This window comes from Lithobates pipiens, unplaced genomic scaffold (genome assembly GCF_037356315.1).
Source record: "Lithobates pipiens isolate NorthernLeopardFrog02 unplaced genomic scaffold, aLitPip1_a1.2 Scaffold_1, whole genome shotgun sequence".
Taxonomy (NCBI): Eukaryota; Metazoa; Chordata; class Amphibia; order Anura; family Ranidae; genus Lithobates; species Lithobates pipiens.
Genome location: NW_027507685.1, coordinates 23837042 through 23863976, shown reverse-complemented (window position 1 = coordinate 23863976; position 26935 = coordinate 23837042). Strand labels below are relative to the sequence as shown.

At 41.3% G+C, this 26935-nt stretch overlaps 1 protein-coding gene across 3 annotated transcripts in view; it reads right to left on the bottom strand.

Annotated features, from left to right (window-relative positions):
* RNF128 (ring finger protein 128) overlaps nucleotides 1-26935 on the bottom strand; it is a 176286-nt gene that overhangs the window by 32865 nt on the left and 116486 nt on the right. For all 3 annotated transcript variants that reach the window (XM_077485122.1, XM_077485039.1, XM_077485095.1), the window contains exon 3: nucleotides 3420-3491. In XM_077485122.1, the coding sequence (XP_077341248.1) occupies nucleotides 3420-3491 (72 nt within the window). The remainder of the gene's footprint in view (nucleotides 1-3419; nucleotides 3492-26935) is intronic.

Here is a 26935-nt window from a genome sequence, read left to right as displayed (position 1 = left end):
GTATTATCTACAGGACAGGTAAGACTCTTATTCCCGGAAGAAATGGCAGTGTCCACAGATGGCATAATCCATTTCTTTATAAACTTTTCCTCCACAGGATACAAAAAGCGCAAACCTTTTAGGAGGAATAAAAAGATTATCACGGTGATCCCAGTCAACATACACAATTTTCTCTAGCAACGGATGCAAGAGAAAAGCCTGTGAACTCTGTGGAGGCCGAAGAGATCCTAAAGATGAAAAGGAACCCTCAGGGACCTCCACAGGCGGCAATTTAAATCCTGATCAGACCATCTCCTCGAGGGACTAGATTAGCAGTCTCTGGGATTGAGAGGCTGAAAACAGTTCTTCAGAATCTGACTTCTCACAAGTGGGGTCCATGGCCTGACCTTCATCCCGGTCATTTACTACTACTTCTTCCACATCTCCTGCCCAATCCTGTTCCAATGCAGGTGGGGACTCAGGTGAAGGGGATCTATCCCGTTCCCTTCCACCTTGGGAAATTGAAGCAATCATACATGCCATTTTTCCCTCCAGCTCAGCTAAAGCTGATGCCAAGTCGTCCTCTGATAGGTTGAGACCAAAGCATTAGCTGTTGCTACAATGCCCAACAACCGTAATGGCTCAGACTGGCCAGTTGCCTCAGGTCTTTCACGAGAGTTAAACACAGCACATGTATGGCTAGCATCCTCCAATACCATTGATGGTGTACTTGTGCCCCTTCCTGCTGTGCCCCCCCCCCCACTCCTCTTCTGGGAAGACATGCCAAGACAAAAACTTGAGGTAATAAAAACCACACTTTATGCACTTCAATCATCCTGCAAAATACTACACTTAGTCCTTGCAGTACACAGCTCTTACAAGACCTGCAGTGCCATGGTCCATCCACCAACAATGACTTACGTGCCCAGCTGACGCTGCTCTATGTCCCTTCCAGCCTGCTTACAGAATCCTAGGCCTGAAACAGCTCCTAATATGGCCTCTTCCACCCCTACTGCACCTGTCCAGCGTGCACGTTTGCCACACGCACGCTTGCAGCGTCCTGCACACCGGTCGCGACATTCCCATGCACGCCCCCCTATAGCCGCATTAATATCAGCGGGAAAGGACCACCAATGGCGCCAGAATAGAATCTAGGTGTACAGGGCGGGGGAATCTGAAGATCCACCTTCCTCCTGCTGGGATTATCCAGGCTGGGAGCCTCCACAGAGAAAGCGCTGCCGCACTGCGACACCACTGTCTCCAGTGGAAAGAAAAAATATGACACCTGGTCCTATACAAATTAAGAGACCAGTTTAAGCAAGTGCAAAAAAGTTTAAAAAACTTACCAGTCCCACCACAGGATTCTGCTTAAAAGCTAAATTCCAATCTTCTCCCATCACGGTAAGTTCTTTCTCTTGGACCTTCAAGGACCGGGTCCCCCTGAATATGGGGCCACTACCTTGGACCTGTAAAACACCCTGCCGGATCTCCTTTGGGGTCTTTTACAGATCTGGGTCTGGATCCCAGGCTCCAGCGCCCAAAAGTGTCACATAGGAACTACCTTGTAATCTTCTTATGCAGACAAGGTTCGGGTTCCATACACTTTAGTGCATCACCATTCTCCTTTCTTTTAGCTAGATCATGGAGAACTTCTCCAACCAACCATGACCCTCGCCTTGCAAGACACTGGCAAAAAAAACGGAGGCACTCCCTGTGTAGGAGGAGTTACATAGGGGATGTCTTCCTGTCTTTGGTTTGCCAGTATCCATTCCCCTATAGGTGGCATATAACTCCGTTATTATGGCTGCTCTGTGTCCCGTGACGTACGATAAAGAAATTAAATTTTTCAGGAAGTCAGATTTACATGCAACAGCACCTTGTCTATATGAAAAATTATATGACATGACCATTATGTTCAATTCCAAGGGGCTGGCTGGGGCAGTATATGGGGCAGATTATCGTAGAATAGGGGCAGGCTAGGGCAGTATGGGGATGTGCTAGGATAGTATATGGACAGGCTAGGGCAGTATAGGTGCGGGCTAGGGCAGTATAGTGATTTTTGAGCATGACAGGTTATGCAACATTTGGCTAGCCAGCAGATCAGCAGCCACTACTAGAAGAAATGATGGACCCCTTTTGTGTCACACACAACTTAAATTACCTCTCTGTTGCTCTCTCCCAGGGCTCCCACCATCTTCAGGCAGGCCGCATCCTCTCCTTCAGTTCCCCCCCAACAGAAATGCAAGCCTCGCAATCTGTGCCCAAACATCGGCTGCTGGCAGAGCCAGTGGGGAAGGGATCTTTCATTGCTCTGTCCCCTGTGGGTACCCCCCAGCCCCCGGTAGCACACACACCTAAACTCTTTGTGTGTGCTTGGGTGTTTAACAGCTGTTGTAAAGCTGGATACACACTCCACAACTTTTGTTCAACTTCCTTTAGATATACCTTCAACTGTGTAGTGCAAGGGCCTGCCTGACTGCATACAAGTGGAAAGTGTTTAGGTTTGACCTCGTATTATATGGTCTTACGGCTTAATTATCTCTCATATAAAATAAGCCCTTAAATGCAATTAGAGTACCATCATCATTATACAACAATATTGTTGAATATAGTTTGCATGCTTTTACATATGCGAGATGGTCACAGTTTCACAACTAACTTAAGGTGCACTAGTCCTAGGTGTATGTAGTATGTTTCTTCCACCAACAGAAACACACAATGCAGGGAAAGCTATGAAGACCAAGCCACATTGCTCTGACGGGCTACAGTCTGGAACCATTTATTATACTTAGGATTGTTATTACACTCAGAAACCGAATATGTGGGTGGCCACTTGCTGTCCCTGGTAGCCTTGCCACTTATGAACCCATTCTTTACAAAAAAACGGCCATATCTGCTGCGATTAGCAAATATTGTAAATATAACTGCTATATGTATTCTTACTCATCTTAATATCCTTTAAATATTTTTCAGACCTGTGGAGTAATGCCTGTGGTCAGAAGCTTACTGTTCACTGCTGCTTTCTCTTTGTATATGGCGACTGGTCTTATCCCCCTCCCCGTGTTTCTCTGCCAGACTATGTACAGCATGGTGATGCCACCACTGCATTTACAAAGTAATATCTGGATTTGTAATGGCATTTGGCATACAGTGTGTGTTTGCATCTTTTGTGGCTATTGAGAAATATATTTAAATTAACTTTTTTGTGCCTGTAATTCAGTTTTAAAACAGGCCATCTAGGTTATATCTTATACAATACAGAATATTCTGTATACATATACTAATGCAAGGATTCTAATATTCAAAAGATAATGATCTACATTATCCCAAATAAGTATTTTCTGGACTAGGATCTTACATGTAACGTATTGAAGCATAATATAGTAATGATGATGATAATAATAATAATAATAATAATAATAATAATAAATGTAAATTACCTTATCTCCTTGCTTTATGGTGCGGAGCTGAAGCTGACCAATGGCCTTCTTTGCTTCATCCTTTAACCGCTTCTGCAACACAACATTTAAGTATTTATTATATTGTTAAAAATTTCACACTAAAAATTGAAAAGAAAAAAAAAACTGCTTCTCAAAAAAGGCAATACTGTGTTTTAACCACTTCAATACTGGGCAATTTTACCCCCCTCCCTGCCCGGTTTTAGCTCGGTCATACTTTAAATGACAATTGTGCGGTCATGTAACCCTTGTTGGCAATCACAGGGGTCAGACGTTTCTTGTTGTTGGTCAACAGGTTTGCACATCTAAGGAGAAATTTTGTCCCACTCCTTTTTGCAGATCCTCTACAAGTCATTAAGGCTTTGAGGCTGATGTTTGGCTACTCAAACCTTCAGCTCCCTCCACATATTTTCTATGAGATTAAGGTCTGGAGACTGGCTAGACCACTCCAGGACCTTAATGTGCTGCTTGAGCCACTCCATTTCCTTGACCGTGTGTTTTGAATCATTGTCATGCTGGAATACCCATCCATGACCCATTTTCAATGCCCTGGCTGAGGTAAGAGAGTTCTCATCCAAGATTTGTACATGGCCCGTGCATCATCCCTTTGATGTGGTTAAGTTGACCTGTCTTAGCAGAAAAACACCCCCCAAAAGCATAATTTTTCCACCTCCATGTTTGATAGTGGGGATGGTGTTCTTGGGGTTATAGGAAGCATTCCTCCTCCTTCAAACATGGCAAGTTGGGTTGATGCCAAAGAGCTCAATTTTGGTCTCATTTGACCCACAACCCTTTCACCCAGTTCTCCTCTGAATCATTCAAAAGTTCATTAGCAAACTTCAGACAGGCCTGTTCACGTGCTTTGAGCAGGGGTCCTTGCGGGCACTGCAGGATTTCAGTCCTTCATGGCGTAGGGTGTTACCAATTGTTTTCTTGGCGTCTATGGTCCCAGCTACCCTGAGATCATTGACAAGATTCTCCCGTGTAGTTCTGGGCCGATTCCTCACTGTTCTCATGATCATTAAAACTCCACGAGGTGAGATCTTGCATGGTGGAAAGATTGGGATCTGATTAAAAGACAACTGTTCACAGAAGCAAAGCATACAGATACCAAACTGAGATTAGGAGCACTGCCTTAAAGAGTTTTCTCCTAATCTCACCTCATTACCTGTATAGAAGACACCTGGGAGCCAGAAATCTTGCTGATTGATAGGGGATCAAATACTTATTTCACTCATTAAAATGCAAATCAATTTATAAACTTTTGTTATTCCGTCCCTCACAGTCAAAATAAACCCGCCATTAAAATGATAGACTGATGATTTCTTTGTCAGTGGGCAAATGAACCACTGATCAGCAGGGGATCAAATACTTTTTTCCCCCTCACTGTACCATAAATGTGAAAAGTAGTTCCACCATAGCTCAGTTAAAATATTCCCCTATATACTAATGCATCTAGGGAGGTTTCGCGAAGAAAGGCATTTGTAGTCACTCTTGACCTTTCCTTTGGACTAGGTGGTGAGGTGAAAGCTGCTAAACAACTTGCTTGCATGAATATAGCCAATTTTATACTAAAAAGCAGAACAAACAGGCATGTCATCCTACTAAAACTAATACAATAACATTTTATCTAGTCAATGTTGAAGTAATATTTTAGTTACGGGATTACAAAGGGTGATTGAATTATGTACTGGTTTCTAATATACCTAAACCATTTCACTGTGGGATGTCTTATGAAGCTCCCAAGCTCTACCGCTCTACCACCAGCTGGAGAATAATGCAGGAGGGGACCTATAAAAAAGTATGACAAACTTTCAAGTTCACATCTAGGAAACTTGATAGTTTGTCTCTATGGATGAAAGATCACTGCAGGCCCAGTCTATCTCAGGGTAAGCAACAGGGATCAGTAAGGGAATATTGGCACCTACAAATAAAACATTCTCTGATTAAACAATTAATGGCTACACTGGACAAACACAACTAATGACTGTAGGCATCCAAAGAATCCCATACTTGGTACCAGGATGTAAGGTGGATCTGGAAATCTGTTATCCTTGATGTATGGAGAATAGAGAAGCTGACAAAACGTTTTACAGGGGCGTTAAAAGGAAACCATAGAGTGCACACATTTTAGTTGTGCACACAAGTGCAATGGTTATCTGAAACAATTTTTAGTGGGGCCTTTATAATTTTACATTAATTTCATATTTTAATGGTTCCATTTTGAAAACAAAATCTGCACATTCTCTTTTCACATCCTGTGTAACATTTCGCACCCCTGCTAACTACTTCTAAGGCCGCGTACACACGGGCGGACTATCCGTCCAACTAAGTCCGTCAGACAATCCGACAGACAGTTCGTCCTACTTTTGAATGAACGGACTTGACCACACACGACGAACAGACAGTCCGCTGAAAGCTTGCGCGATGACGTGTACGGCACGTACGACGGGACTAAAAATACGACTTTCAATACACTGCAATGCAACCTTCGGCCGTGTAAATCCTTTCTGAGCATGCGCCATACTTAGTCCGTCGAACTAGCCTACTCACGAGCGGACTGTCCGCTGAAACCAAGTTTGGACGGACAATATTACGGAAATTCCGAAAGACTTCGTCCGCCAGACTGTCCGCTGAAAAAGTCCGCTGAAGCCCACACACGAGCGGATTGTCCGCTGAAACGTGTTTCAGCGGACCAAGTCCGTCAGACAGTCCGCCCGTGTGTACACGGCCTTAGATTTATGATACCGGTATGAGACACCTCATTTAAGCAGAATAAACGGGTAAGAACAGTAGATCACAATACAGAACATGTGTTTCTCTTAAAAAAAACTCACTATAGATTTAGAGTACTATAAAATATTTTATGATTGTAATCAAGCTTTGTATACACTGGAACCAGCCACAAAATTGAGAGACCAGACCGGAAAACTATAAATCTTTCAGTAGAGACTCCATTCCAAGAGCAGGTTTGCAAGTCCATTTTGTTTGCAAATCCAAAGTTAGTCTAGGTGCCCAACCAAGACAAATCGGCCCAATAAATTACTGTAATAGGTTGAACACACATTTTACACAAATACATGGGGAAAAAAAGTTTAAAGAATACAGTACTGTATAAAGTACACAGAAGCACAACCACTTGTAGAGAATGCACATATAACAATGTATGCCAGAAATGTGAACTCACACAATTGGAGATGAAAATGCATGTTGTATCTTTGGAAGTTGGCAACTTGAAGGTTCGTATATAGGGGACTGACTGTACATATAACCTACAACATAATAAATTCGCTCACCATAGAACTGTGTTATCACTACATAATCTGTAATAATTGATTTAACAATAAATATGAATCTGAACAAAATAACTGGATTCCACAATTGTCACAAGACATTAGAGGCAGTCTGTGCCAGTCTCTCTTCACAAATCAATTACTGGTGATTGTGTATTAATCAAGAAGATTCCAGTCAGCTGGCTTCAGAGCAAAGCCCTGACAGATAAGCTGAGGTTTCTTCGTAGGAAAATAGTTTAAACAGTAATTGTAACCAGGGCTGTCTCCAGCCTGTACATTAAATACTGTGCAACAGCCATTGTCAACAGTAATCAAAAAGCCCCAATGTCCATTATGTTCACCTGACAGCTTATCAGTATTTTATTTGTAAATGCTTGGTGAAATGAGTAGGTCAATAAGATCATACTTTCTGTGCCAGCTTAAAGGCTACGTTCTCCTTTTTAACATGTTGTAAGCTATACCCATATTTAGGGTGTAACAGCAATCCCCTTCACCCCCCTTTCTTGTGACAGCAGGCGTAGTTCCCACCCCCCACGCTTTGAACACCTATAAAGAGGCATGGGCAACAAGTTGGAGGGAGAGTGTGCATGAGCCCGAGACACTGATCACAGGTCCAATATCATTGATCACAGGTGCAGGATAGGTTCTTGTAGAAAATAAAAAAAACTATTTTTAGTTTTTAGCTGTAAAAATATGAATTTATTCTTTGTTAAAGGTGAACTTATCCTTCAAGCAGAGTATACAGTATGCACTTACAGTGCCCGTGTGTGCCCAGCCTTACTTTCTCTATTCAGGCTGGTAAATCTTGTATACAGACAAGTTAGCAGAAAAGCGTGCATGCCAAAAGTCTGTATTCTGGAAGAATTGTTCAGGATATAAACTAGTTTGCACACTTCCCAAAGGAATAAAAAACACTTTGGTGCCAGGAGCTTGGCACTTGTAATATTCAACACACGACTCCTTGCAGTGTGATATTAGCTGGCCAGTGTTTATGCCCACTAACACTAACCCCTAATACATATGTAGTGGAGTTCCCATTTAATCCACCATGCTCAGATGCTAGCACAGCCCCCTCTATTTCCCATAACTCTGTGGGTTCCTGGACACACTCAGAAGGATCAGTTCCTCATCTACTCTCCCACAGAAACTCAAAGAGGCCACACCTGGGACAGAGTTAGCTGGGAAGGTGAGTGGCAACCAGGTAAGAAGCCCTCCACAGTCAAAAAAACGGACATGCGCACATTTAGCCGGACAGGAGTCCAATACCACCCAACTTCTGCAGAAGACCCAGCCACTGTGGAGAGCACCTCCCCAATTGCCACCAGAGTACTCCAGTTACAGCGGGGTGGTGTGTCATCCTCAAACTTTACTTGTGTTTATCCGAGTTACCAGTGCTACAGTTACCTGCACTTCAAAGAGGCCGTTTACAAGGACAATCCCAAGTGGTGTTTTTTGGTCTGTGCTGTTATACTAAAGTATGAATTCTCAGCTTGAGACTCGGGCTGATAAAATCTATGCTATGCAACCAGATTTTACTCGGACTAGGCCACAGAGATGTTGCTGGAAAGAGTCCAGATCTGTGCAGCTTTCATAATCGGTTTTGTATTATGCATTGTATGCACTCATTGTCATTCCTACCCAGTTTTGAATTATTGATTTCAATTTTTCACCTGTTTAGTAAACAGCAAGTTGCAGTTGCTCTATGTTGGATCATTCGACCAATTGCCCATGCTGATGCACTTAAAGTAGTTGTATACTTTTTTTTTACTTTAACCTACAGGAAAGCCTATAATAAGGCTTATCTGTAGGTAAAAAAAATCTCTCTAGGAGATATTCCCCTCAGTATGCGCCGCTGACTGCAGCGGCGCATGCGCACAAGGGGATTCTCGGCTGAAAATCCGGCAGTGGCCGACCGGCCGGAAAGAAATCTCCCGCGCGCATGCGTGGGAGTGACGATATCGCAGCTCCGGCCACTCAGCGCCGGAGCCGCGATACCCGGAAGAAATGCCGAGGGAGCATGTCAGCTCCCTCGGCGTGGATCGGGCCTGATGTCGGGGCCTCGTTCTAAGGTATTTCATAATGAGCTAGTATGCGGTGCATACTAGCTCATTATGCCTTTTGCTTTGCAGGTGGTAAAAAAACAAAAACATTAGCGGGTTTACTACCGCTTTAAACCTAAAGGCAAAATGTTTTTTTTGACTAGAGTGGTGAGGGGTTAGACGATTCACCCTCAAATTCCCCCATAGAATCCCCAAATTTCTGCTGAATCGGCCAAACTTTGAACCATGGGTGGTCCTGTAAACATCCGTCAGCTCGACAAAAGTTGATCTAAAAATAGACTGAGCTGGGCAGAAAATGACTGATCTTTCAGATGAAGGCATCTGAATACAATAATCGGCAGTGGAGATTCCTCCATCTGTACCCTTCATGGGGCTGAACATGAAATATTTAACTTTGTATGGCCAGCCTAATTGTCCTTATTATGTCTCAGGGAATGAAAGTGAGGGTAAACTCAAAATTCTGAGATGCCACCAGAACAGGTATAGAAAGGGAATGCTCGAATGGGGACTCCTGTTCCAACAACAGATGTCTAAAATGTGATTTCCCTCACATTGTCAAAGCTATTGTTCCTCCTTTTAAGTGTACAGGACAGAAAGTGATAGTAAGAAAAAAAAGACAGCATTGGGAATGTTTAAGGTTTTTCTGGAATGGGCCTATAGGAGGACATACTGTGTATGGGCAGTAATAATGAAATGTCATACTAGATTAAATTTTGTCTCGACTTGAGAACTCAAATTGGTTGTAAAGTCAGAAGATTTATCTTAATGCATTCTATGCATCAAGATAAAAACCTTCTGTGTGCAGCTCCCCCCTCAGTACATACCTGAGCGCCCTCAGACCCAATAATACTTACCTGAGCCCATCTCCTTCCACCGATGTTGCAGGAGTGTCTTTCCTGCCCAGGACTCTCCCTCATTGGCCGAGACTGCAGCATGGCACCATTGGCTCCTGCTGCTGTCAATTAAAGTCAGTGAACCAATGAGGAGAGAGAGGGGTGGGGGTCGAACTGTGGCTCTGTCTGAATGGAGACACAGCTGCAGCTTGGCTTGGGGTGCCCTTGCTATGGGGACACTCAGCAGAAGGGAAGGGCCAGGAGTGCAGGCAAGGGACCCGAGAAGAGAAGGATCTAGATTGCTCTGTGCAAAACCACTGCACAGAGCAGGTAAATTTGTAAATTTTAAAGAAGAGAAAACAGACCTTAGTATCAGTTTAAAAATAGTTTGGTGTTTTTTTCACTAGAAACTCTCAAAGCAATGGATGTGAGGAGAGCTGAAGTTTAAATGTTTTGTTTTAGTGCAGGGATATCAGGGCTGTAAAATCATGGCCAAGAACCTGTAAGGATTCAAAGAGGGACAATTTGGCCAACAAGGTTTGTATCCAGGTTTAGAGTATTTGCCATTCAAGCTAAGGTTAGGAGGTTGCTGGTTAACAGCAATGAGCTATGCTTCTAAATCCAAGAATTACTTGTGGCAATTGTGATTTTTTATTTTTTTTTGTTATAAAATAAAAGCCCAATCCTCCACTCTAATTTCGAAGACTGAAGAAGCTGAGCAACTAGCATTAAACACTGTCAGCACTGTAGAAGTATGGTGGTCCCAATGATCTGCTTACTCACTTAACCACTGCAGGATCAGCATGTTACGCCTCCTTATCTGGGCCATTTTTCAGAGCAGTTCTAGTTTGACTGACAACAATTATGTTATCATTCAACACTACCCAAGTGATTTTTTTTATAATTGTTTTGAGATGGATAGAGCTTTCTTTGGTGCCATTTAATAACCGACAGTACGTTACACCCCCATACTTTTCTGAAATGAAGAAAGATGCTGGTATTAAGGTAGTTAGGTGCTTAGTTTTTAAAAGTCGCTCACTGAAGTCACGATATACTTATAAGGATGTGAAGATATCAAAGCATCTTTAACTCCTGTGGTAATCATCGGTGGCCACATTAAAGCGGTTGTAAACCCGCTGAATTTATTTTTTTTCTTACTTACCTGCAAAGGAAAAGACATAATGAGCTAGTATGCACCGCATACTAGTTAATTATGAAATACTTGCCTTAGAACGAGGCCCCCGACATCTGGCCCGATCCACGCCGAGGGAGCCGACATGTTCCCTCTGTGTTTCTTCCGGGTATCGCGGCCGGAGCCGCGATATCGTCACTCCCGCACAAGCGCGTGGGAGATTTCTTCCGGGCAGGGTCTAGCGTCTGCCGGGCTTCCAGCTGAGAATCCCCTGTGCGCATGCGCTGCTGCAGTCAGCGGCGCATTGCGAGGGGAATATCTCCTATTATAGGCTTTCCTGTAGGTAAAAGTAAAAAAATGAACTATACAACCACTTTAAAGCTGGTCATTCACTGTATGAAGTTTGACCGCTTTCTTGGAAACTGTACAGTCCAAGTTCACTTTGAGGGTGGCTTGGGTGGCTGGCCCCCCACACCCCCCCCCACCCAACATTCATTGATAGAAATATCAAAAAATAGTCGGGTGGAAAATTATTGGCCAAACAGCAGTGAACATCAGCCAAACATTCAATCAGATGCAGACATTGTATGGGTATTTTCACAGCTAGCAAGACCAGCTATCAAAATACAATAGGCATAGTGGGAGATTTGTCCATCTAATTTTAATTTGCAGGCTGAACGAAAAAGAAAAAAAAAATTAGGGCGGGCTTTAGTCCGTTCACTTCTGAATGAAATGACATACCTTTTGTACAACATACTACCCTATCAGCAGCTCTTTCATATATAGGTGACTGCTTATCTTTCCAGTGAACGACTCATAAGATTTGGTTTTATTCGGGGTTTGCGAAAGATTGAACAGTGAAAATATTACTTTACTCCTTTCATAAATTTATTACAAAAGCCGAGATTAGAATTATCTTATCTAAAAGCACTAGCATATTCTGCGTACTGAACAAAGGTGAAAGTACAACAAATTATAATGAGAGGTAAACATTGATATATATATATATATACCAGAATATGAAGCCAAGAGCTCCTTTCATTGGTTTTACCATGCACATGCATGTAGTAGCTAACAGACATCTAAACTAGTTGTCCATTCAAAAATAGAGAAATATACATCAGATGCGGCTCTTTAATTAGGCAAATTAGGCGATTGCCTTAGGCCTCGCCCACAGAAAGGGCCTCGCCATCGAGCGATTGCCTAATTTGCCTCTGAGGTGTTGTGCTGCACTGTCTGCTGCTGTGTGGAGTGTGGGACAGACTCAAGCGGCGGGGTGAGCGGGCGGCGGGCTGCACACAGCTGCAGACAGTGCAGAGTGAGCTCCGCGGCGGTGGACGAGGGGGGGTTATAAGAGTATGTCTGTGTAATATGCATGGCTTAGGCTGCCTGCGCGTCCAATAGCAGCAGCGCCGTCCTCCGAGTCCTAGCCCTTCCTTCCCCTAACGGCGGCCCCATTGCATGCCGGGAATTGTAGTTCTCCCACAGTGCACAGGCACATAGACTTCAACATGGCCGTCTGGTGCCTGTGCTCTGCAGAGACTACAACTCCCAGATTGCACTGCAGGGCAGAGCTAGAACATCATGTGTTGCTTCTCCAACTGAGTCCTGCTGCCTTTACCAATTTGTCACCAAGGCGAGGAGCAGGAACAGTATATACTATATATATATATATATATATATATATATATATAACCTAACAACAATGCACCCCCACCAAATCTAAGAGTCCAAAAGGCCATATTAACTCTGCATTGACAAGACAGTTTTATTTTCACACATTCTAAAAAATAACTTTTCATCTGCTTTACTGAGGATGCTTTACAGTGGCTGCGTTTGAGGGGCACAGTGGCTGCGTTTGAGGGGCACAGTGGCTGCGTTTGAGGGGCACAGTGGCTGCGTTTGAGGGGCACAGTGGCTGCGTTTGAGGGGCACAGTGGCTCCTGTATCATTGTCTGCACACAGTCTCTGACCATTTCCTGTATCATTATCCACACACAGTATCTGACCATCTCCTGCATCTTTGTGGCATGATTGTCTGTCAGCACCCTGTCAGTGGCTCCAACTTTTCATGCCGTGTTAGCCAGGTAAGAGTTTGCTTGTCATTACCATAATAAAACCATCTCCTGTATCATTGTCTGCAAGTCTCTGACAGTCTCCTGTATCATTGTCCACACACAGTGTGACCATCTCCTGTATCATTGTCCACACACAGTCTCTGACCATCTCCTGTATTATTGTCCGTACACAGTCTCTGACCATCTCTTGTATCATGGATGTGAGGTCGGTGACTGTCCTTTAGCTGGGTTGGACTGTCCCTTAGCTGGATTGGATGGGTCGGACTATGTCCCTCAGCTGGGTTGGACTATGACTATATCCCTCAGCTGGGACTGCCCCTTAGCTGGATTGGACTGTCCCTTAGGTGGATTGGATTGTCACAGTCCCATAGCTGAATTGGACTGTCACACTCCTATAGCTGGTTTGGGCTGTCCCTCAGCTGGATTGGGCCGTCCCTTAGCTGGGTCGGACTGTCTCTTAGGTGGATTGAAATGTCACAGTCCCTCAGCTGGGTCGGACTGTCCCTCAGCTGGGTCGGACTGTCCCTTATATGGGACTGTCCCTTAGCTGGTTTGGACTGTCTTCACTAAAAGATATTGAAACATTAAAAAAAATGTACTACTGTTAAAACTTCCCAGGGGGTTTGTGTATGAGCCCCAACTATAGTTAGCACATATATTGTGATATTATATATTGAAACAAAGGGTTTTTTTTGCTTTTGTTTTGATTGGCTTTCAGTAAGTGCCTGAGAAAGGACCCTGGTATAAGTCTAATCTAATAGGGCACTCTTACACCAGGCTGTTTTCCTGCAGGCACCCTAAACAGACACCTGTTCAGAATTGACAGGCATTTGTTGGAGCAGCACCATGGTAGTTGCAGATCAAACAGAAGCAGCTTCTTTGGCTGCACAGGATAGCAGGACTTAATTTTCTGACTAAAGTTTCAATTTAAGTTTTTTTTTTATTGATGTTTTGCTAAAGTATACAAGAAACTGAGTTATTTTGTTACTTGAAAAATATTGCACTTTATACCTATTATGTTCCATGCACTACTGAGCAAATATTCAAAGTTACATATTTATATGTTTTTATGTTTTTCATTTTTGTAAAAAAAATCACTTATTCTAAAACATAACCTGTTTAATGCAACATGTTGTAAAATTACTTTTTTTTGTTTTATACTTTGTTGACAAATTAATTTCACATTTATGAGACAGCACAAAGGATAATGAGTAGGCAGCTGCACAATTTGATCTATATCTGTGTGCGGGTAACATATATACCCACCCACCCTATGTTTAATGATATTTGATTAAAGAATAATTGGCTAGAGAAATGTATAGAAACTGAATTCATAGTTCATAGTTCAAAGTTAATATATGCATTCATACAGTTAATTTTTATCATTTTTAGAATATTTTTCCCATTATGGGCGTGAGTGGGGCCTCGTGTCTAAGTTTTGCCTAAGGCCTCAAAGTCTAGAGCCGCCTCTGTACATTATCCATTAGACGTAAAACAGAAAAGTGCCCCTTTCTTTTAGGCTACAATTGTTAACCAAGAATAGCTGCAGCTTTCAGGGCAGACTGGTTTCTCAAGAGTATATGTTTCTTGGGTGGATCCCATCCTCGTGTTTCACACTGGCTTCTAGGTTCAGAGGTTTCAGGTGCAACCTAAACAAAAACCTGTACTAGCAATTGTAGTTAAAGCATCCGTCGTTGCAAAGTAAAAATCCTATTTTTAAATCGCTGCAATACATGCATAATCTCTTATGTTTTAACCATTTAAACCCCATGCAAATACAGAAAAATAACTGTTGCACTACCAGTAATAAGGTGTGATCGTACCTTACTCTGACATGACAGCACAGCTCTGAATTAATCCTTATTCATGTATTTATTTTATTTTTATTTTTTTATCAGAAATGGGGAAAAAAAAAAAAAAAAAAACACAACATTTCTCAGGCTTGTTTTAGCACCCAACTGCAAATTTTGCAAGCAATGATCAAACCAGAATACTTGCTTGCCATACCAGTCAGTTTGGCCTCCATTAAATTTACATTATACGCTCAACAATTATTCACCTGCTTGCTCATTTCCTTCTTCTCTTTGCTTTCCCCCATCACTGAATTTGGTAGCAAGCAATTAGGCGATCACATGATTTTGCATGGGCAATGCACATCATTTAAGTGACCACATTATTTTGCATAGGAGGTACACAAGTAGTTTTACTGTAAAAACACTTACACAGATTAAACACCTTATCATAATTCTAAGAGTATCAGTTATGTTATGAATTTTGCAGTCAAAACTAAAATATTAAACTCAGCATTAGGTTGCATTATTTTACTACAAACTGTATATATGCTTAGATCTAGCAGTAGATCAGTGCCCCTCCAACTTGTTTATCTTCTGCATTTGGTAGGTTCCTTTTGTTTCTCTCGTTTTATGCTACTTTATACAGTCCTAACCAGACCCTCTGCTTTTTTTTTTTATGTTCCCCCAGTTTTTAAGTTGGCCGCAGAGGCGGGGCTTAGGAAAGTGATTATATAAATGGATGACTCCTGCACTGTCTGGTAAATTAAGCTAGGGGGCACTGCTGCAAACACCTGTGGATCTGATCCAAACAGAAAAGAAATAATATATGAATAAATGGTGGCGTTTGTGCTGTGCCAGAGAAGGTGTATGAGAGAAAAATAAAAGTGATGCTACTAATAGAAAATAGGTGATGTGAAAATGATCTCATACATAAAAATCACATAAATTGATATAATCCTGATAGACATGATAAATCGAATAGCATAATCAAGTGAATGGATGTCCAAAGAAACAAATCTCATGAAAGAGCCTGATGAGATCCTAGTTTAAACCTATACGAATCTAACAAAATCAAGTGAATATTAAGTGAACCAATGAAACAAGCAAGGAAAAAACAAAAAAATTCGGGCCCGTCTCTGCAGTTGCTTCACCTCGGGCTATCCAGCCCCAAGACTTGGAAATGCATAGATCCACACCCCAGGCCAGGAGGGCCATGGGGGCTGGTCAGGAGGACCAGGATAAAACAGACAGAAAAACCTTCTGGCCCAGGACCCCCCCATAGCACGTGATGTCAGTACCTTAAGTACCCCCTCCCAGAATGCACAGCAGGAGAACACTCCCACTGGGCTGGTTTGGAGAAAAACATGGCACTCAATACATCCAGCTAGACTGCGTTCTCACACTTGCCGGCGGTGACAGCAACACCTGTGGCCAAGGAGAACCCAGTGCAACCCAGCTGGACTGGTACTGAAATCATAATTTAGTAAAATTAGCCCTAAAACCCAACTGTGGTTTCAGGAGAATTAACTTTCAAAAACATATAGTGCATGCTCGTCAGGAGCCAGCGCTACAGGTACATATTGTAAATTTCTATGGAAGTATAGAACATGTTATAAAAAAAAAATGTTTTACAGATGTACATTGTATTTTCTTATAAATGCACTTTAAAAAAAAAAAAAAAAAAAAACAACATGAAATTTGTGCAAATAAACTAAACTATTCTACTCAAGCTAGGCTGTTCCAATGTTTTCTTTTTGTATGCAAGAGGTTTCTTCATAACCTTGGCCTGCACTTGCTCAATGTACTGAACTCCCATTTGCAAGGACCATGCCTTGCCATCAGAATCAAACTATGGTTCATATCATAGTAATCCTAAAAGAGGGTAAAGGTCCATTTGCACTAGTTAATGTGACGGTCGATGCCAAACCGTGTCCAAAAATATTATAACTACCCTGACCTCCCCACTTTAAAGTTGATCTTCACTGCATCTGAGCACCACAAACCAAAAGACCACCATTTTAAGATATTTTTAATATTCAAAGCAAACTCCCCTATCCATCCACGTCTCTATGATTTATTCTGTTTTCATTTGGGCAAATGATCTATATAGCATTTACTTCCTGGAATCCATCTGCTTTTAGCGCAAACATGCAAGCAGGACAGTGCTTAGCTGAGAAAAACTCTCCGTCTCCACCCTTCCTGAAGACCTTCCTGTCAGTGGGTTTACGCCCACTTTACTTTTTTTTTTTTAAACTGTGCTTAATGCAGTAACCCCTTTACACCAACCGTATGCAAAATATGCAGCCTCAGCTTGAAGGGATTGTACCAGGGTGATGCATGCAGCTGCACGCATCACGCCAGTACCGTCTTGTTGAGCAAATGGTCGGCTTTCTTGGGATATCAACGGATGCGGCTAAAACCCGATCGGCTATTATCTCAAGGAAAGGGAGGGGACATCCCCTCCCTTGGCTCTCCCTTCCCACCGAGAGGCTCGAGTGACAAGCCAAAACATCCGCCGGTTGGCCGGAGACTTGAACAACCGGCTTTGATCTGGTCTCAGAGCTATTAACCCGGAAGCATGTCATGACCTCACTTCTGGTTTACTGAAGTCTTAAAAAGGCACCAAAAAAAAAAAAAAAGTAAACTTGGCTTTTTGAATGCTTTTAAAAAAGGAGGAATTTAGGGTCTTCTAGACCCCAGATCCCCCCATAGTACTGACACAAGGGATGTTAACATTCCTTGTGACAGCAATACAAATCTGAAAATATGAAAGTTTAAAAGCGCCACTAAAGAGATTAATTACCATAGTTTGTCCCCATTCCACGAGTGTGTGCAATTTCAAAGCATGACATGTTAAGCATCTATTTACTCAGCATAACTGCTTTCACGTTATACAAAAAAAAATTAGTTTAACGTTACGGTTTTGTTTTTTTAAATAAATTGCATTTGAAAGACTGCTGGGCAAATACCATGGGACATAAAATGTTGCAACAATCACCATTTTGTTCTTTAGGATCTCCACAAAAAAATAAATAAATAAAATAATGATAATGTTTGGGGGGGGGGGGGTTCCCAAGTAATTTTAACTGCTTTCCGACCTCCTCACGCAGATATACGTCGGCAGAAGGGCACGTACAGGCAGAATCATGTACCTGTACGTTGCCTTTTAAGGAGGTGGTGGGAAGCTCCGTGAATCCGGTCGCGGGTCCCGCGGACTCGATCGCCACGGGGATACCAGCGATCACCTCACAGAGGAAGAACGGGGAGATGCTAAAGTAAACAAGCATCTCCCTAGCAACAGTGACACTGATCTCCGCTCCCTGTGATTGGAGCAGAGATCAATGTGTAAAACACAGCCACGCCCCCCACAGTAAGCAACACGCCCCTAGGACACATTTAACCCCTTCACTGCCAGTGCCATTTACACAGGAATCAGTGCCTTTGTATAGCACCGATTGCTGTATAAATGACAATGGTCCCAAAAATGTGTCAAAAATGTCTTCCACCATAATGTTGCAGTCATGATAAAAATCGCTGATCGCCGCCATGAAAAAAAAAATGAAATATTCATAAAAACGCCATAAAACTATCCCCTATTTTGTAAACGCTATAACTTTTGGGCAAACCAATCGCTTATTGTGATTTTTTTACCAAAAATATGTAGAAGAAGAATACGTATCAGCCTAAACTGTTTTTATATATATTTTTGGGGGATATTATAGGAAAAAGTAAAAAATAATGCATTTTTTTTTTTTAATGATCGCTTTTTTTTGGTTATAGCGCAAAAAGTTAAAACAACAGAGGTGATCAAATACCACCAAAAGAAAGCTCTATTTGTGGGAAAAAGGACGTCAATTTTGTTAAACCACTTCCCATCCGGCCAATGCATATATACGGCCGTGTGGGAGCCGTCTACTCCTGATAGGCCGTTCAGGAACGTCCTTCAGGAGTAGCGGGATCGCTCGCGCAGCGGCGCGATCCCGATGTGCTCGTGTCACCCGGACACGGCACATCTCAGATCGGCAGGAGGGCTCTGTGATTGGCCCTCCTGATCACATGACGGCCGTGTCCAATCACGGCCGTCATGTGATGTAAACAAACAGCCGGTTGCTAGGCAATCGGCTCTCCTCTCCTCACACGGAAGTCACCACTGAGGAGAGGAGAGCAGAACGCTGCAGCCGGCTGATGATCAGTGAGTATGGGCTGCTTTTTACAGCTTTTTACTCACTGATCATCAGTGTAGTGTAAACACACAACACACCACACAGTACAAACACAGTCCCCAAAACACACATGTCCCCAAAACATACATGTCCCCAAATAATAAAAACACATGTCCCTAATAATAAAAACATGTCCCCCACATATGTCCCACTAAAATCACATGTCCCAATGATTATCTGGACACATATGTACATGATCATTTGCGTACATATGTCCGTGATCACACAAACCAATTATTATACACTTAACGGAATTTTTTTTACCAAAAACATGTAGCAGAATACATTTTGGCTTAAATTTATGACAAAATTTGATTTTATTGGATTTCTTTTCAAATAGAAAAAAGAAAATATAGTTTTTTTTCCCAAATTTCCGCTATTTTTGCGCTTATATCGCAAAAAAAAAAAAGCTCTATTTGTGCGAACAAAATGATAACAATTTCATTTGGGTACAGTGTAGCATGACCGCGCAATTGTCACTGAAAGCGCTAGAGCGCTGAAAGCTGAAAATTGGGCTGGGAAGGAAGGGGGTGAAAGTGCCCTGTATTGTAGTGGTTAAGAGCCACATCGCACGACCGCGCAATTGTCAGTTAAAGAGACAGTGCCGAATCGCAAAAGTGCTCTGGTCAGGAAGGGGGTAAATTCTTCTGGGGCTGAAGTGGTTATAGCAAAAAAAATATGGATTTTAAACTTGTAAAACACAAAATGTCAGAAAAAGGCTTAGGCATGAAACATTTATTACTACTTTAATAACTCAATATTTGTGCCAAAGACAACATACTTGATATTTTATGGCCTTTGGAACCCCCCCCCCCCCCAAGAAAAATAAAACACACTAACAAAAACACACACACACACACATTCTTATGCCAGGAACCATTTGAGATAATTTTAAGAACATGTATAAATGGGGTTTGGGACTGGGTATGAAGCAGTAAAAAGGTGTAGTTAAAAAAAAAAATCCCCATCCTAACCAAAGTCCACCATTTCATATCTTTAGGAGTAAATAGAAACTACAGCACGCCCATGAATCATGAAAGCATTACTTAGGAAGGTTATGTTTCTCTATCTCATCAATGAAACTGCAAAGTCTGCCTTGATGAAACAGCTCGCTAAAAGAAGTAGAGCCTCTGCACCCATGAGACACTGGGCACAATACCATAGAGTAAGATAAGCTGCTGTACAAACCCCCATTTTTCCCCAAACGGAAAAAAGTTAAATTATATATAAAGTTGGTTCAGGAGTATTAAAGTGATTGCAAAGGCTAAAGTTTTTTTTTTAACCTAATGTATTATTTTTTTTAGGTGCAGTTTTCCCCATCCACCCTTAATTACCTGAGCCCAATCTTGGTCCAGCACTAGAGAAGCGCTGCGCTCGCTCTCCCCCCTCTCTGGATTCGATGAGAGCAGCCACAGCTATTAGCTGAAATAGAGCGACTAGGGAGCTGGGCCAAGACTTTACACAGAGCAGGTAATTTAAAGAGAAAGAATTCTTTAATAATCACTTTAAAGTGGAAGTAAACCCTCCTATCGTTTTCAGCCAAGGAAGCTGCCATCTTGGCCTCCCTTTAATCTTTAACTGCCATGAAACTGCACATGTGATCAGTTATGACACCAGCCATTGGATGGTTTGACAGTTTGGTTGAGAGCACAGCCAATGTGACAAAGACAAAGCTATTTAGGTGGATATTCTTACAGGAAAACAGCAGTTGCATAATACATGTGCGGCTTTATTTTCTGTTGCTGAAAGTGGCATTTTAAGTGGAAAAAAGGGGAGATAGTCCTATCACTTGCCAGCACCTCCTGTGTGTCGGTTTCTAGTCAACGTTATTGACCATCACAGGATAATGTAACTACTGTGCATTCGCAGGGGCTAGTCATCCTGGAGCTGTACCATGAGCTGCGCATTCACAACTCAGTTTACATGCCAGGGAATGCTAGAGCAGGCAGGTAAGGGGCACCTTCTGGCAAGAGAGAAATTAAACGTCTCGTTACCACTAAAGATCCTGCCTGCAAGCACTGAACAACAGTGGAAATTTTGTCTCACTTTAAATCAAAATGAACATTGCCCTACAAGCAAATGATATAAAATAAGAATTATATATATATATATATATATATATATATATATTTTTATACTATGATTACTAATTATTTTTATTCGCTGTATTTTAAGATGACACATCTTCTCATCAGTGAAATCTATTTTCAGGCTATTGTTTATGCCTAGTCTGACCTTTTTGGCTTTAATATATATATATATATATATATATATATATATAAATATAAATGTGTATTTATAAACTCTAATATTTCTCAGAATTAAAAAAAAAAAAAAAAAAAAAAGAAGAAGAAGATTGCCATACAATACATCCGTTCCAACACATCAGCAACACCATCTTCTCAAGGCACACCAGCCTACATTTTAACACAGATGTTGGAGTGAACGGGCCCTAACTGAAGTGAATGAATTGAAGTCCCAGAATTGGCTTGTTCAGGATTTCCCTGTGCTATCACAGCAAAAACAAGGCAACCGGTGTTTTTTCTTTTTTAACCCTGGCATATAAAAAAAAAGAACTCTGTGCAGGATGGAGACGCAAGACAATCAGTCATCATGGATTATCTTAGTGTCAAAAATTATTATTAAATTTAGAATATAGACTCCTATATAATTTTTATTATACAAAATAAAGTACCATCATCCAAATTAATATATAGAAATGGGGAGTGAGGGTGGGAAGATGGCCGTAATTTTAATCCCAGACACAAAAAGGCGATGGACTATTTCGGTACTAATAACAGACAAGATAAATGAATACGAATTAAAATAAAAAAAATATATAATATAATATAATATAATATATATATTTCTCCCGAGGAAGCGGTAACTCACGAAACTAGTAGATAACCAAAAACCGATTGAGAATTGCTTCAACAGCATATACTTGCTGGGTGTTCCCTGGATATTTGCTATTTGAAATACAATTTCTTCCTAAATTGTTGTTTTAACTATATGCTGAATGTCATTTTTATGTAATAAATTGTCTTTTTATATATTTATTTCATCTGTTATTAGTACCGAGATGGGCCAGGTTCAGCAACTGTGCAGTCTTCCCACCCTCACTCCCCATTTCTAGTGTTAGAATTCGACTTTAAGGCTGGATTTACACCTATGCATTTTTTGTGCTTTTTGCATTTTGAAGATTTGCCCTACAGAACGTGTTCCATAGGAAACCATGTTAAATGGACTGTAGTGCCAATCTGCAAAATGCAAAAAGCACTTAAACAGCATAGGTGTGAATCCAGCCTAAGAACTTTGACTTGCAATGGCTATCTATTCAACTACTAGAAAAAGAAAAACAAAATTCCCCATGGTGTTTTTTGAGGCAGCAATAAGAAACAGCAAATTTATAAAAATAAATTATTGTATTTATTAGAAAAGTCTGATCAGAAACATAATTGATGCAATCAACCGTTTAAAATTAGAGCTCTGGTGTACAATGCGAACAGTAAAGTGGATTATGGTAAATGCATCACTCTAATATTTCTTTATGGATTACTAAGACCGTGTACAAATTTTACTCCATCTGAGATGGAGTAAAAAAAAAATTCTGTTTGTTTTGACAGGGGCGCAGTTTCAGTGCTTGTCATAGGCGCCATTTTCACTAGTTACTAGATAAACACTTTGGAGTGCAAAATTTAAAGACTTGATATAAAAATCGCTAGATATAAAAAACAAAAAAAACAAAAATTGTTGATATATGAATATTTGCCTCAAAGCCCCTTTCACACAAGGCAAACTCAGATTAAATCAGCAGGGGATCAGTCTGCCAATCTCTTACTAATCAGAGCAGAGCCACATTTGTGTCCGCTCAATTTCTGAAGAGCAGACATGGACAGAGCCCTCTGCTCCATGGGTGGCCATGTGTAAACAGACTGTGCCTGTCCGTTTACACCCGACTGCTCTCCAATCCGCCTAGATGGAGGGAGACAGATCCCCCTCCATTTGTCTTTAGCGGACCGGATCAGATTGAAGGTAGGCGGGTGTAAATGAACCATTTACACCCACCAGTCCATAGGGGTGAATGGAGAATCCGATCAGGTCCACCTGAAAAACTGACAGGCTGAACAGATTGGACTCTCCATGTGAAAGGGGCCAAAAAGGTCAGACTAGGCATAAACAATAGCCTGAAAATAGATTTCACTGATGAGAAGATGTGTCATCTTAAAATACAGCGAATAAAAAAAATTAGTAATCTATTTGCAGGGGTCTGTTGCCCCGGCTGAGTCAGTGCTAGAGCTCTCCAATCAGTGGAGAGCATGAGCTTAACCAATTGCAAAGCTCAAAGTCTGACGTGGTAGGGGATATGTTGGACCGCTACAGCAAGACAACTGCTTCCACACAGAATGCAACGCTCTCGCTATGCAGCATGCCATCAGAACACATGCCATTAGGACCAGGCTTTTCTACTTTGTTTTGATGCACCTTGAATAAGTTTCCATTCCACTGAAATGAATAAGTGTTTCAAGTCAAACCTTTGTAGAGGTAAAAAATGACAAGCAGCTTTGAGCCATGCAGACTTTTATATAGAGCAACAACCCCTGGTATAACAATAGTATTAGAATCAAAGGAATTACCAATTTTCTTTTTAAACCCTCTTATAAAATGTAAAAAGCCGAGTCATATTAATTCTGGCCTTGATTGTCTCGTCTGTAATTGACAATTTAAACCAATGCGGCCCATTTCAAGGTCCCTAGCTCTTTACATATCAACTTCATTACGCATTAGGCCTGCATTGCTGACTCTAAAACATTCCTATTATGTGACGTCGCCTTGCCATTTTAACTTGAAATTTTATATTTAATTTCCTGCTCATTTCCGATTGCTTGCATCGCCAATGGAATTTATCGCTTATGTATATCATAATCATGACTGTATGTAAAGGTCATCCTCTTCTAGAAACATAGGAAAGATGATGCCCTTCTGTAGACGTTCCACCATTATTGTTACAGTGTTAAATAATTACTGTGAACATTTTAGCCGGGCTTTCCTACTGTTGACAACTTTGCTGTACAATCTACCCAGTCGGGTCCTGTCCAGAAAACTCAACTGCATGTTGCTTAAAGATGAATTTCCAGGAATGTCTTTTTTTGCATCAAAGTTTTAACATTTAAAGAAGTAAAATAGGAGAACTCCGAGTACAACATACGATCGAAAGAAGAGAAAAAGGAATACAGGTTTTAACGTCAACAAATCCTATAATACAGTGGGGGTGATTAACTATGATCACCATAAAGAAGAAACACAAACAGAACAAAGGTCTACTACCAGTAATGACATTGAGAGCGAAAGTACATCCTGAAATAGCCAATATAAACACCAACATGTAAATATGAAAGTCACAAGGAACTGTATGAAGGAGGTTGGCAACTAAATCTTTAGGTCACATAAGAGCATTAAAATAATTATCCCAAACCACTCCCTACCCTTCGATGTGCCCCAATCAGCTAATGGGCCAAGTGTATGGAGGGATCAGAAACTTCCAAAAAGAGTAAAATGTAGCTCTGCACTACAGTCTAAAGAAAATAATTTGGGGGGTCTGTCTCCTGATAAAATTCAAAGGATAATCACAATGATGATATATGTGGTTGCCAAGGGAGAACCAGCATCACTATGCCCATGGCCAGATATCAGCCGTCATCCCGTAATAGCTCCTTACATGCCCGAGAGCCTCGAAAGGTTGTCCAAGCCTCCCATGGAAATGGCAATTTTTACTTCGTTAAAGCCTTACATTGGTCTGGCTTGGAGTAATGCAAGTATATATTTTTTTAATGACAATTTTTTCCAAAAATAAATACACATCACGTGCATATACAAAAAAGGTTTAAACTATTACATCTAATTATTTTCTGCATTCTTGACATGTTCCATGTCTACTACAGCTTCTGCAGGATTAAATGGCTGACAATGAGCACCAACAACTGAACACAGGCACTATGCGGCTAGGTACGCCAATTGAAATCCCAGGGTCACATTGCCCACATCAGTCCACCAACTTCCATTCCTAGGTAAAAGAACGGTACTAACGAAGGGTAGTGAAAAGACTGGAAACAACCCAGTAAATACCACCAGGGACGTTACACTCCCATGCAGGAGCCCTATAGAGGGCGACCTATTTAAATATCAGGCTTTGCGAGTTTGTTCATGACTTTTTAAAAGATATCTAGTCTTTGATCCTTTTTACAGGGACTTTTTTATGCCTTTTTGAGACAGTGTTGTCCACACGTTTACTCCATCTGCTGGTCTTCATTACTTACAGATGTGATATATTACATGTTATATATATTTAGGATGACATGCGTCAAACCACCCAGTCCTGAAGTAGCAGACCACAAAATACACTGAGAATATGGTGCCGAAACAAAAGAAAGTTTGTACTTTGACAGATTATTATTGAATGCAATACTTCAAGCTTTTATGTGTGCCTTTTATAAAAATGTATAATAAGGTTAAGGAACAAAAAAAATTAAAATTTTTTAATTTTAGGTACATGTTATATTGTAACCTTGGGTTACAACCTTCCTCCTCAGTACACTTAAAAATCCCCTCATTGATGGTGGATACTTTAGATTTAAAATTGAGAAAATCATTGAACCAATTACACAACTGTGTGAAGAAACATTCCAGGGTGCCATATTGAATTGAACCATTTTGTCAGTTTTAGAAAATCATAATAGCTTCAGAATGAAAAAGAAAGTGTCAGGGCTGGGCTCAGCCCTTCCTTCTCTGAGCTGGCCGCTCAGCTGTCAGCTAATTGCCAGCTCCTTTCTCTCCACAGTGACTCAGGCGTTATTGATCTGCTCGTCAGTACTGCGTACTTAAAGAGGAAGTAAACTCCCCTATCATTTTCAGCCAAGGAAGCTGCCATCTTGGCCTCTGTTTAATCTTCAACTGCTATGGTGCTACAAATGTGATTCGTTATGACACCAGCCATTGGATAGTTTAGCTGAGAGCACAGCCAATGTGCAGTTAGCATTCCCGGCATGCCTTTTTTTTTTTTTTTTTTTTTTTTTTTTTAACTGTTTAAATCGATGGGTTTACTTCCACTTTAAAGCCATCCAGCTCACTTCATCTCTGCTTTCGCCTTTGGTCACATCTCAGACTTTCTCCTGCATTCCTGTTGAAGACTTGCTCGGCTGACGTCCCTTCTGGCTCCTGATCCTGCTTGCTGTACTACATTGATCTCTGGCTCTCCGACATTGGCATTGGCTGACTACCCGATCTGGTTACTGAACTCTGGCAATCCATTGACTGATTACTTGGTTTACCTTTTTATTGTTATTAAACAAGTGTGATTAAACTGTACTTATGTCTCGGTCTGATTCATGGTTTCTGACAGAAAGGTACTTTTCAATAACATTACAAAACAGCTTGTTTGGCAATTTTACATGCTACATTATTTCTTAACTGGAATTCTTTAGGCTACAGAAAGTCTTGTGACTACTCTTGGCAGCCTCTGCATACCATCCTCTTTTACAGCTGAGTTTCCATAGAAGTTTTGAGAGAAAGCCAGATGTTTCATACATATCATCATCTGCCACATTACTTAAAGATGTCATCTTATTAGACTTTCAAAGAACTGGGGTTACTAGTAAATTATGTGACACCATTTGTGCATAATACAAGGACAAACATTCACGTTTAATATACTGGCTCAGGCTCGGATGTCCCTGGACAGTTTTTTTCATTCCAAGCTTTTCTTGTCACACTATTATTAAGCAATTAAAGGGGTGAGGCAGCTAGACTCTTGGAACTTCTCGTTCTCTCATGTATGAGCCAGGTGTTAGAGTTTATACAATATGTCTTCCTCCCCCAATAGAGCAGTTAGCTTGACAATTACAAAACGTTCAGCTTATTTTTATTTAAAAAAAAGAAGTTACTCGCCTGCTGTGTTAAATAGTTTTGCACAGAGCAGCCCCAATTCTCCTCAGGTCCCCCACCTGTTCTCCTGGCCCTTCCTCTTTGGCAAGTGCCCACCATAGGAAGCCATGTCCTTCCTATGTGCATGCCTATGGGCATGTGTGTC